The sequence below is a fragment of the Hyperolius riggenbachi genome, chromosome 9 (genome assembly GCF_040937935.1).
Source record: "Hyperolius riggenbachi isolate aHypRig1 chromosome 9, aHypRig1.pri, whole genome shotgun sequence".
NCBI classification, from domain to species: Eukaryota; Metazoa; Chordata; class Amphibia; order Anura; family Hyperoliidae; genus Hyperolius; species Hyperolius riggenbachi.
In genome coordinates this window covers 276,563,244-276,576,397 of record NC_090654.1, presented here as the reverse complement: position 1 = coordinate 276,576,397, position 13,154 = coordinate 276,563,244, and the positions used below count along the sequence as shown (strand labels likewise).

Genomic DNA, 13,154 nt, shown 5'->3' with positions numbered 1-13,154 from the left:
CAAACTTTCGGACAGACATAAATGAGTGCAGTTTCGGGTCATGAGAAAATGTGCTCGCTCCTTACTACTCAATCCTACAGTCCGAGAGGTGCTGTTTGTATATTGGGGTTTGTACAACACTTACTGCACTTTGGCCAACACCACAATTCAATACAAACATTCAAGTGCCAAACCTGCAAGTCTCAAAGACCTCAGACCTGGCTGCAAGCCTCTTTCTCGCCACACTCCCGTCTCTGTGTACGAGCGCGGCCACACTGCGCAGGTGCACAAGCAAGGAGCCGCTCGTGCAATTAGAAAAAAAGCCATGCGCAATTCTCTGTGCTACTACGCAGGCAGTGCGATTGCGCCCATACACAGATGGGAATGCAGCCACGAGCAATCTTCCACTTTAATGGCAACTCCTGAATCTAATTTGCCCCACCCCTGCAAAGTTTCTGCGCACCCCCCCCCCCCCCAAATTCCAGTTTGTCTGGAATCCAAATTTCATACTAGGCTACTAGACACATTTTCCGACCATCCCTGAAACACAAGATAAGAAACGTCTGCTTTATATTTGATAGAATGACTCAGTCGCACCTCCTGCTGGTCGGCCACCGATGGGACAGAAAGGGACGGTGAGAGGTCTGGTTTGGGTGTTGAGACCTCCTGATCGCTGATCATACTCGACTGCAACAGAAGAAAAAACAGAAACTTAGTCTTTGATATAGTGGCAAAAACAAAAAAAAGTAAACGATGCACAGGAGACCGTCCACTAATAACACACTGCTACTCCCATTCAAAAATGGATCCTTTTCTTACTATGGAGCGTTTTAGTTTCTTGCCTAGGCAAGTTTCTTTCAGTTTCTTGCCTAGGCAAAAGTTTCTTTTAGTTTCTTGCCTAGGCAAAAAGGCAGAAGCTACAAACAGACGTAAGACGTTCCTTGGTTGAGATGAGCGTTTGACTCTCTCGGCAAAACTATCTGCAGCGACTAATGAGCACTATTGTTTGGCATTAAAGGAAACATCAAGGAATTTAAAGTGTAACTGTAGGGTATAAAATAAAAAATCTATTCTTTATTTTTATCTGGTAAACAAGTACCGTAATAAGGATACTAACCAGGCAATCCAAAAGTTACAATCACTATTACTTTTCTTGTTGATAAATGATCATTCCCCAGTTTACCTGACTCTTATTTGGTACACACAAAATGGAAGTTGCAGGGCATGCTGGGTTGTCCTTTTTTGCTTCTGTACCCCCCCCCCCCCCCTCAGAATTAACTAATGCAGCCTGATTGGCTAAAGCCTCTTTCCCTCCTGTTTTCCCCTCCCACACCTCTGTTCCTCTCTGATTGGCCAATATTTCTCATGCTGAGACAATGCACATTCTATAGTGAAGGGCAGGCAATGCATACACAATCCAGCAGAGGAGAGTAAAGGTGCATACACGTGTCTTATTTTATGCCAGATTGTCATTCAAACCGGACGGTTGAACGACTTGTCATTCAAACAAAAAGTTGTTCAGACTCCTTGTAAACACAGACGACAAAACGTCTGAAATGCTAATTACAGCTAATTTAAATGTTGTTTGACTGGTCAATGGACTGGATAGAACAATGGATAAGATCAAAAGACCGATCAAACAACTTTTTGTTTGAATGTCTATTAGTGTCAAAGTAATAGATTTTCAAACAAGTCGTTTGTACACATGTACGGATCTAACTATCGTTTGAACGATAGTTAGTAAACAGATCCACCAAGCGGATCAGTCAAAACTGCTGCCATCAGTCTAAAGATCCAACATACACATGTCGAACTGTCGTTCAAACGACCGGTTTGAACGACAAGTCGTTTAGAAATATCAGACGTGTGTACGTACCTTAAGGCAAGAAACGTGGACAGTGCAATACATATGTAAGTAGAGCAAGTATTTATCTACTATATGTTTGTTTTTTCTGAGATAGCATGGCTGACAGCTCCTCAAAAAAAAAAAACAAACAAACAAAAAAAAAAATCAGATGTTCCTCTAGCTCCTGGAAGGCTGTGTGTCACTTGCCACGTGTCACTTGACTCTCTGCGCATGCGTGAGCCTTTTGCGATCCTGCAGCTGGGAGTGGTGTGCGCAGGTGCAGTACTTCTAATGTTTTGGTAGTTTCATCAAAAGCTCCCAAAACATTAACCATTTCAGGTTTTGCAGGGGACCCGACCGGCTTAGATCTGGTGGGGGTTGGCTAGGCTCTAGTAACGCCCCTGGCTGTACCACTCCTCAAGTCGGTTCCAGTGTCCGCTGCACCAGGGAGCGGATACGTTTTATAAAGCGAACGTCAATCCATCTGCTAGGGTTAAAAATCGCGCACTATGACAGAAAAGCATGCGGTCTGATCTGCACACGCACCCCGGGAAACGCCTGGCAGCGGACCTACTGTGAACTGATCCTACCAGAGATGAGGAGGCGGACAACACTCCTATCCAACACTCCTATGCACAACCGTCTCATGTGAAGTGTCATTTTAGCGATACAACTGTTTTGAAAAGCCAGTTAATATAGGAATTAAAGGAGTTCATATAGAAAAACAATAAGGGTTTGCATTAGGCTGCACATGTAACAGTGTTATGTAGTGATGAGCTCACGAGTAGTTTGGAACGCATAGACGGCCGTGGACTTATGGGTAAGTATCCCCCCCCCTCTCTCAGCCGCACACCTGAGGCAATTAAGCCTTATTTTAATCACAAATTCGACTAGCTCATTACTCGTGAGCTCGAACTAATAACATGTCTCAGCAGTCTAAAGTACACCTGTCAGTAGACAGACCCAGGTGTAGCCAGGCAGCAGGGTGAAGGGCTTAATTTGTGCAAAAGACCCTGCTGCCATTTCATCCTTAAGTACGCCTGGCATTCGGGTACTGGGCAGCCCACCCATATTGAATGTGTTCTCAGGACACAAGCAGCATCCACAGGTCAGTCTAATGACAGGTCTACTCAAAGGGAACAAAAAGATAAATCTATTAACGTTCTGGACATGGAGGTTCTAGGGAGAGATTTTCTACACACTGAATTTCTGTTTTGGTTCAGGGTCACTCTACAGGGAGCCTGCGTAAACTTATTAATCTGGTTAACAGAAGTCTGATCAATACTTTTCTGAATGTCGCTGGCTTTCCCCAGGCCCTGCTGGGATGGTTGACAAATGTTAAGATATTCATGGGTAACAAGGGTGAGTTCTCTCCGGGATTTGGATTCTGTACAGTGAGACTAAATACTACTAAAAACAGACACATTAGTACAGGACGGCTGTCATTTAATACTGCAAAGTGCAACAGGGCGCAGTAATGCAGCTGAAGTATGTTGCTGTCACAGGTGTGGGGGATACATCCAGCCCTCCCACAACTATAAACCACAGGATCACAGAAAATACGCTGATAAAGGAGTTATCAGGCTTTATTAAGTAAAATAAGTGCTACTTATCCGGGGCTTGGGGCTGGACGAAGCCCCAGGTAAGTAGCAATTATTTTACTTAAAAAAGCCTGATAACTCCTTTAAGAGCACAATGGTAGGATTTAAAGTGTACCAGAGAAGTAAAATTAAAAATATTTTATACATACCTGGGGCTTCCTCCAGCCCCATCGGCTCTGATCACTCCCACGCAGCCGCTGGAGAGATACGTAGAGGGCGCACTTCTCCTGCGTAGCGGACTGCGACTGACGTCAGTGACTGGATCCGGTTCCCGAAGCTGCGGGCAGCAGAGGATGGCGGCGTGGGAGCAATCGGAGCGGATGGGGCTGGAGGAAGCCCAAGGTATGTATAATGTTTTTTTTTTAAATTTTACAGCTCTGAGTCCCCTTCAAGATGCGCATACATGTAGCAAGAGACAGATCTCCCTCATCGAAGAGAGATCGGTTAGCTGCCGATACACCGCAGGCCGATTCCTGATAGATTTTAGCATGAAATCTTTCAGAAATAGGCCTCGTGGCATTGACTATCTGTAACCCCCCCTTCAAAATCCCACCTTTGCCACTGTCGTGCCTCCCAACCTCTCGTGACCCGTGTCTGCTGTCGCACCACCACAAAGGCGTGTCTACAACGTGCCACGCGTGGGTAACCGTGTAGGAGGCCAGATGTCGGGGCAGCGGGACAGGTGAGGTTTTACACCGCACGGCACCAGGGGTGGGTGGGAACATTTAAACTGGGGGCCGGCCAAGCAGTCTTCCGTCGCGCTATTGAACGCCAACACCAGGGCGCAAATAATCGAACACTTTTGGACGAGGTATTTCCAGTGTGTCCAATCGACGACTTCAACTGATTTTGGCCTAAAAGAGGTAGAATCATCCATCAGATATGCTTATTGCAGCAGCCATTTTCATCTGATTTTATAGAATTATTGAATTGGATGTCAATCAGGCTGCAAAATCAGATGTATGGCCACCTCTATCCGTTCACAAACAATGACTCTGTCCAGCAACCAATGACGATCCAGCATATTAAAGTAGTCAGAACAATTGATCGAAATTAGTGATTGGTCGTTGCTGTACCCTCTGCACTTTGCTTTATTAAACTGAGCTCAGTGGGCTGCAGGGTTATTATAAGCTATTACACGGTGACTAGGTTACAGGCTTCTTGTTTTGAGGACATGAAAGCTGGTAGCGGACTTACTTCTTCCCAATAGGCTAGAAGGGAGGACGAGGACGAAGCAGACAGCTCCTTCATGGTGACAAACACGAGGGACAAAAGATCAGTACTGTACCCAAAATCACACTGCACAGCTCTGGACAATATAAATATTAAATGGAGCCTAAGGTGAGAGGAATACGGAGGCGGCCATTTTCATTTAAACCATGCCGGTTGCCTGGCTACTGTGCTGATGCTCCGCCTCTAATGCTATAAGTCACTGGCCCAGAATGAGCATGCAGATCAGATGCTGTGACTGCTGGCTGCATGCTTGTTGCAGGGCTGTGACTCAAACAGCTAAAGCCAGAAGCTCAGCGTGTCGGGCCAGGCAAACAGCATGGTTTATAATGGAGTGAAGATGGCTGCCTCCGTATTATTCATTTTAGGTCCTTTAAGCCCAATCTACACGATACGATTCTTTGCGCGATTCGATTACGATTCAATTAAATCCGACATGTCCGATCAGGATTCGATTCAATTCGATTTGCCATTGTTTTGCAATGGCAAATCGAATTGAATCCGGATCGGACATGTCGGATTTAATCGGATCGTAAATAGAATCGTAATTGAATCGCACAAAATCGTATCGTGTAGATTGGACTTTCAACTTGTCCTTGTGGCGGACGGCCTAAACACTGCATATAATGGCCAAGGTGGAGGATACAGTGGGTTGCAAAAGTATTCGGCCCCCTTGAACTTTTCCACATTTTGTCACATTACTGCCACAAACATGCATCAATTTTATTGGAATTCCATGTGAAAGACCAATACAAAGTGGTGTACATGTGAGAAGTGGATTGAAAATCATACATCATTCCAAACATTTTTTTTTACAAATAACTGCAAAGTGGGGTGTGCGTAATTATTCAGCCCCCTGAGTCAATACTTTGTAGAACCACCTTTTGCTGCAATTACAGCTGCCAGTTTTTTAGGGTATGTCTCTACCAGCTTTGCACATCTAGAGACTGAAATCCTGGCCCATTCTTCTTTGCAAAACGGCTCCAGCTCAGTCAGATTAGATGGACAGCGTTTGTGAACAGCAGTTTTCAGATCTTGCCACAGATTCTCGATTGGATTTAGATCTGGACTTTGACTGGGCCATTCTAACACATGGATATGTTTTGTTTTAAACCATTGCTGCCCTGGCTTTATGTTTAGGGTCATTGTCCTGCTGGAAGGTGAACCTCCGCCCCAGTCTCAAGTCTTTTGCAGTCTCCAAGAGGTTTTCTTCCAAGTTTGCCCTGTATTTGGCTCTATCCATCTTCCCATCAACTCTGACCAGTTTCCCTGTCCCTGCTGAAGAGATGCACCCCCCAAGCATGATGCTGCCAACGCCATATTTGACAGTGGGAATGGTGTGTTCAGAGTGATGTGCAGTGTTAGTTTTCCGCCACACATAGCGTTTTGCATTTTGGCCAAAAAGTTCCATTTTGGTCTCATCTGACCAGAGCACCTTCTTCCACATGGTTGCTGTGTCCCTCACATGACTTGTGGCAAACTGCAAATGGGACTTCTTATGCTTTTCTGTTAACAATGGCTTTCTTCTTGCCACTCTTCCATAAAGGCCAACTTTGTACAGTGCATGACTAATAGTTGTCCTATGGACAGAGTCCCCCACCTGAGCTGTAGATCTCTGCAGCTCGTCCAGAGTCACCATGGGCCTCTTGACTGCATTTCTGATCAGCGCTCTCCTTGTTCGGCCTGTGAGTTTAGGTGGATGGCCTTGTCTTGGTAGGTTTACAGTTGTGCCATACTCCTTCCATTTCTGAATGATCGCTTGAACAGTGCTCTGTGGGATGTTCAAGGCTTTGGAAATCTTTTTGTAGCCTAAGCCTGCTTTCAATTTCTCAATAACTTGATCCCTGACCTGTCTTGGACCTGTCTTGTGTGTTCTTTGGACTTCATGGTGTTGTTGCTCCCAATATTCTCTTAGACAACCTCTGAGGCCCTCACAGAGCAGCTGTATTTGTACTGACATTAGATTACACACAGGTGCACTCTATTTAGGGCCCTTTCACACCAGAGGGATTTTTCGGCGTTTTAACGCCACGGCCGAAGTTGGCGTTTTGCTAGGTAAAAGAAAGTCCATAGACTTTCATTTTACCTTTCACATCTATCTCGGCGTTTTGGAGCGTTGCGTTTCAACGCTCCCAGGAGCTTTTTCAGGGCTGTTTACAGCCGAAGTTGGCTGTTGGCGTTTCAATGATAGTCAATGGAAAACGCCAACTTCAACGTTTTCAAAGCCTTTTCAAAGCGTTTTACAGCTAACTTGTTCACTTATTTTTAGAGAAGAAAAAAAAAAAAGGACGTTTTCATATGAGCTGTAAAACTCTTTCAAAACGCTTTAAAAACGCTTTGAAAACGCTATGTATTGGCGTTAAGCAAAAGGCTGACTTTCAACCTTTTCTACCGCAGCCTCTAGTGTGAAAGAGCCCTTAGTCATTAGCACTCATCAGGCAATGTCTATAGGCAACCGACACTCAGATCAAAGGGGGCTGAATAATTACGCACAACACACTTTGCAGTTATTGATTTGTAAAATACTTAGAATCATGTATGATTTTCGTTCCACTTCTCATGTGTACACCACTTTGTGTTGGTCTTTCACGTGGAATTCCAATAAAATTGATGCATGTTTGTGGCAGTAATATGACAAAATGTGGAAAACTTCTAGAGGGCTGAATACTTTTGCAAGCCACTGTACTTTCACTCCATTCTCTCTCTTTAACTGAAAGTCTTCATATTTAGCTTGGTCATAAAAAGGAACAAAGAAAAAGGGTACATTTTCTTTTAAACATGCTTTCTTTTTTTTAAAATTGTGGCCAGAAATAAAGTGCTGTATATGGCTTAAAGCGTTATAAAACCCTGACGTAATATTCAATAAAAACATGTTTTCCTGCTTTTTATATGCCATACGGTTATCATATTTGCATTTGTGCATGAGTATTATTATTCATATAGAAATTATACTTTCCCAAAAGTACAGTTTTTTGCTTTGAGAGCCGACTTTGTATTTTATTCATAACTGGTTTTATTCATTATGTATTGAAGGCAGAAATGAGTTTCTGTCTGTGTCCAGTAGATTCTCCACAGTCAGAGAATGGGTCACATTCCTCACTTGATACAGTTAAGTGAAAACAAGATAACATTATCTACACTTCGGATGTCCAGATTTCTCTGCACTGAACAGTCCTGTGTGTAACCCTTTGAATGCTGTTCTAGTAAAAAAAAATAAAAAAAATATGGTGGTAGTATACAATATGCTATAAATCATTTTTTTTAGAGCAAAGAAGAAATGCTGGGTTTCAATCCGCTTTAACCAGCTTGGCGGTAATGATGAGCTCAGTTCGTCCATTACTGCCGCGGTGCATTGCTTAGCCCCTGGAGGGTCTTTTTAAATAAAATTTTCGATTTGAACCCAACCCCAGGGCAAACTTAGCTAAACATGAGGACTTTCAGCTGTGACTTGGTTTCTGTTTTCATCCATTCACCCACCACACGTAACATATAAAGATGGCATCATAAGGCACCGAGAGTCCCACTGAGAAGGCTATACCTAGTACCGCCCCTACTTGTGTCACATTTGGAGCTTTGGGGAAACAGCGACCGCACGTTACAGAGTCATTCTCCGATGAGCACTTACCCGCAGGTCATGTGGCAATGTAGAGGTGTTGAAGTAGTCAAATATGGATTCGTGGAAGTCTGTTAGCTTGAGGCCTAAAAATCAAAAAGGTGTAATTTTAAGATATATATTTAAAGTGCACATGTCACCAACCTGGGTAATTTAGAGTAAATATATGATGAAGAAATACAGGACTAGAGATTACATGTGCTGAAACTGGAACAAGATCAGTGGTTACTGAAATACCTTGTGGTGACTGTCAAACTCAACCCCTCCCCCATAATAATAATATAACCTCCCCGCCCCACCTCCTATTTGTACTTCGTGCGATGGGTGACTTAAAGTGTACCAGAGATGTAATAAAAAAAATCATACATACGTGGGGCTTCCCCCAGCCAGATCACTCCCTCTGTGCCATTTTCCGTCTCCTCGATCTTCCGTACGTGGTCCCGATATCTTCGGCCAGTCGGTGCATGTACAGTGGCGGCTGCACGAGTTCCTCTGTCTCAATCCCGTGGCCGGGAGAGTTCTGCGCGCACGCGTAGTACTGCGCAGGCGCAGAGAGCTACCAGCGACGGGAGCATGGTGGGAGGGGCGCCCCGGACTGGCCGCACATACACAGTAAGCCCCAACTGCTGAAGATACCGGGGACCCAGTACGAAAGATGAAGGAGGCGGACGACGGCGCCAAGGGAGCAATCAAGCCGGAAGGGGCTGGAGGAAACCACACGTGTGTACGGTATGATTTTTTTTTTATTACATCTCAGGTTTTTTTTAAAAAGACACTGAAGCAAAAACAAAATTATGATATAATTAATTGGTTGTGTAGTACGGATAATCACTAGAGGATTAGTAGCAAAGAAAATATTCTCATATTTTTATTTTCAGTTATATAGTGTTTTTTTTATAACATTGCATCATTCTCTAATATTTGCAGTTTACACACTACTCAGCATTCTAAATGTTTTTACAGAGCAGTCTGAACTATTGACCTGTCCTCTGGCAGATAAAAAGAAAATCCTTCACTGACAGTTGAGATAACAAGCTTCAGAAGACAAAGCTCTCTGCAAGTTGTAGAGCTCAATGGCTTTTTTGCATAGATAAAAACTGGAGTCTCTTTACTCTTTCTGTACTGGAAACATTAGCCTTATGTCTCATTTCTTAGTTGTACTACACATACAAATCATATCATTTTTTTCCGCTTCACTGTCTCTTTAAGTGACCAATAGAAATAACTTAATTTGATCTCTGCTTTAATTTCCATTTGTACCAGATTTTAGTAGTCCAAAATCTCTGGTTTCACAGAACAAAGCCTGCACGTCGGCCCTACATTTTGCAACGTCTGATCAATACCTGCGACCAATTTCAACCTGAAATGGTTGCACCGTCAACTGGCCATGCTCTTGGCAGCACAGATTTTCAATTGATCTGATTACAGTAATCGAAATCAGATGGTCCATTGGCTGTCAAGTCACCTGATCTACCTTAAGTAGAAGGGAGGCTCTGAATAACATAGATCAGGGGTCCCCAAACATTTTCGGTCAAGGGCCGGGTCAACATACTTCAGACTGATTGGGGGCAGAGTATACATTAAATGATGTAGAAAACATGACATTGAGCCTAGGAAGTATAAACTATTACCTGTTAACAGTTTTGCTTGCAAATTTCCGTCAGATATTTCCGCATCGATCATGCTATTCTTAATTTCAATAAATTTTCGCAAAAAATAGGCTTGTGTTTTTGCAGTTTCCGCGGAAAATCAATACTTTTTTAACACAAAAGAAAAGATCTGTACTTCAACGCAGAAAAAAATATTTTTACCTCAACAATTTTTACTGCTGAGTGGAGGGTCGGTGAAAAAGTCTCAGGGGGTCACATTCGGCTCGTGGGCCTTAGTTTGAGGACCACTGGCATAGAGCCTTCCCAGTCCTCTCTGTATTCCTCCTGCTGGGTATTCGGGACTCCATATGCAGCCTTCAGAACCACTCACGTCCCCAAATAGTTCCAAAGGCAAACTCATCCGTACTGCGCATGCAAAAGCCTGAACCAGTCTTTGGAACCACTCGAGGGCGCAAGTAGTTAGAAAAGACCAACGAGAACCACCAAAAAGCTATCAGCAAGCAGGTCGCGGGGACAGCGCAGAACCAACAGGTCGGACCTGGAGGGCTCTATACTACTCCAAACCTTCCCTCTACACAGGTAAGCTTCTTCACATCAGGTTCCGTTTAATCTCTGCACAAATCTCCAGACAACCCTTAGGCCTCTTGCACACTGCATGCATTTCCGAATCAGATTCCGCTTTTTAATCGGTTTTTACATCCGATTCAGATTTTTAATCTTTACTGCATGATGCGTTTTTTGATCTGTTTTTCTGTTGAATGTATTGAGGGGAAAATCAGAATTGAAAATCGGAATCCGAATCGGAAAACGGATTTGCAGTGTGCAGGGAGCCTTAATGTGGCCACACACGATACAATTTTACAGCAATTCGATAAAAACTATTGTTTCTATAGAAGAAGCTTTTTTTTTTTTTTTTTTTTTTTTATTCGAGTGAAAAGTCCAATAAGGTTTCTATTTTTTTTTCTTGATCAGGAATAGCAAAAATTTCTGATCAATTTTTTTTGCAAGATTGTATGGTGTGTGGTAGATTGCTTGCGACTCTACATTACGAAAATGTCAATGTTTTCAGAGTTTGATCGTAAATCTTGGATTGAAGAGAAATTAAGAAATTGTATGGTGTGTGGCCACCTTTAGGGCTATGGCTCACTAGAGGGTTTTTTAGCAGCATTTTGGGATCGTCAATGATCCCCAAAAAGTGATACGCTAAAGAAAGTCACTGCAGGCAAACCCACAAGAGAGATTACAGTTAAGCCAAATCGCAATCGCATCATTCCTGGAGCGTTTTAACTTCAATACAAAGTATAGCAACACTGCAAAATCACTTTTCAATCGGTGTACAAAACCAAAACCAATTTTTCAGCAATTTTACTACGCCAACCACACAAAGAAAAACAAAAACAGGAAATTGTTAATTGCAATCGCTCTACAAACCACTAGCATAAAATCACTTATAAAGGGCTACAAATCGCTCCATAAATTGCTGCACAAAAAAACTTGCGCAAAGGCTGAGAGATTGCGATAAGCGATCTATAGTGGGCCGCTGGTTGACACTACAAACGATTTTCTAAGTGCTTGCTAATGTATGCCATGGGTGATTTCATAAAAAAAAAAAAAATACATAATAAATAAAGGACAACTGTAGTGAGAGGTATATGGAGGTTGCTGTATTTTTTCCTTTTAAACAATACTAGTTACCGGGCAGCCCTGCTGATGTTTTTGTCTGCGGCAGTGTCTGAATCAGCATGCAGCTAATCTTGTTAGATCAGATACTCAAACACCTGATCTGTTGCATGCTTGTTCACGGGCTATGGCTAAAGGTATAATGCTGGGCATACACAGCGAGATAATGGTTATCAATCGAGCCGCTGATGGCTCGTTTGATAATATTCAACCTGTCCGTTCACCGCGGCGGATCGATTCCGCGCTCGATCCCCGCGGGCGAACAATGGAAGAAACTAGCGGCTGATAAGGAACTGCCCGCGGGGACGAGTGGGAATCGATCCACGCGCCCGTACGGACGAGCGGTTATCAATCGAGCCGCTGATGGCTCGTTTGATAATATTCAACCTGTCCGTTCACCGCGGCGGATCGATTCCGCGCTCGATCCCCGCGGGCGAACAATGGAAGAAACTAGCGGCTGATAAGGAACTGCCCGCGGGGACGAGTGGGAATCGATCCACGCGCCCGTACGGACGAGCGGTGACGCGCTCTCTATTCCGGCGCATAAACGCGCCGTCTATGCCCAGCATACGAGGCAGAGGATCAGCAGGACTGCCAGGCAACTGGTATTGCTTAAAATGAAACAAATATGGCAGCCTCCATATCCCTCTCACTGCAGTTGTCCTTTAACCATTTACCGCCATCCTAACGTATTAAAACGTCATGCTTACCGCTATTAACAGCAACATGACGTTTTAATACGTCGCGCATTCCCGCCGCTGCTACCGCCGTGTGTCCGCCGCTACCGCCGCCATTACCGTCGGGATCCCGTGCTGGGCGATTGGGGAAGAGGACTGAACAGTCCTCTACCCAATCGCAGTGCCTGGAGTGAATGGACGTGACCGCGAACAGCGGCTACGTCCATTCACATAAACAGGAAATGTAACAGTTTAATAAAGTGTGTAAAAAAAAAAAAAAAAAAAAGTGAACACGTCCTATGAGTGTTCACCAGCGCCATCTTGTGGCCAAAAAGTATATTACACTTACAAAATACATACATTTTCAAGTATATACACATCATTAATAAAATTACACTTCCAACCCTCCCCCCCAAAAAAAACACTTGTAAAAAAAAAAAATCAGCTTAAAAAAAAAAAAAATAGTTGCCTTAGGGACTCAGCTTTTTTTATTCTATATTTTATGGGGGAAAATTAATTTTAATTTATTACATAGGGGCTTGTAATTATGGCCAGAACAAACAGAAAAATAACCACTTATATTTCAAAATAATATACTGTCGCCATACATTGTGGTAGGGACATAATCTAAACGGTTTAATTATCGGGACCACTGGGCAAATACAACGTGTTTGTTTTATCCACAGGAGAATGTTTAATTTTAAAACTATAAAGGCTGAACACTGAGAAATAATGATTTTTTTTCTTTTTTTTTCTGTTTTTCTCATTAAAATGCATTTAGAATAAAAAAATTCTTAGCAAAATGTACTATCCACAGAAAGCCTAATTGGTGGCGAAAAAAACGAGGTATAGATCATTTTCTTGTGATAAGTAGTAATAAAGTTATTAGGGAATAAAAGGGAGGAGCGCTGACAACTG

General features: G+C 43.2%; 1 protein-coding gene across 4 annotated transcripts in view; it reads right to left on the bottom strand.

Annotated features, from left to right (window-relative positions):
* Positions 1–13,154, bottom strand: part of CDC42BPB (CDC42 binding protein kinase beta) — a 183,471-nt gene that overhangs the window by 47,588 nt on the left and 122,729 nt on the right. For all 4 annotated transcript variants that reach the window (XM_068254625.1, XM_068254626.1, XM_068254627.1 and 1 more), the window contains 2 exons: positions 8,282–8,355; positions 577–666 (listed from right to left, as the gene is read on the bottom strand). In XM_068254625.1, coding sequence (XP_068110726.1) covers positions 577–666; positions 8,282–8,355 — 164 coding nt within the window. The remainder of the gene's footprint in view (positions 1–576; positions 667–8,281; positions 8,356–13,154) is intronic.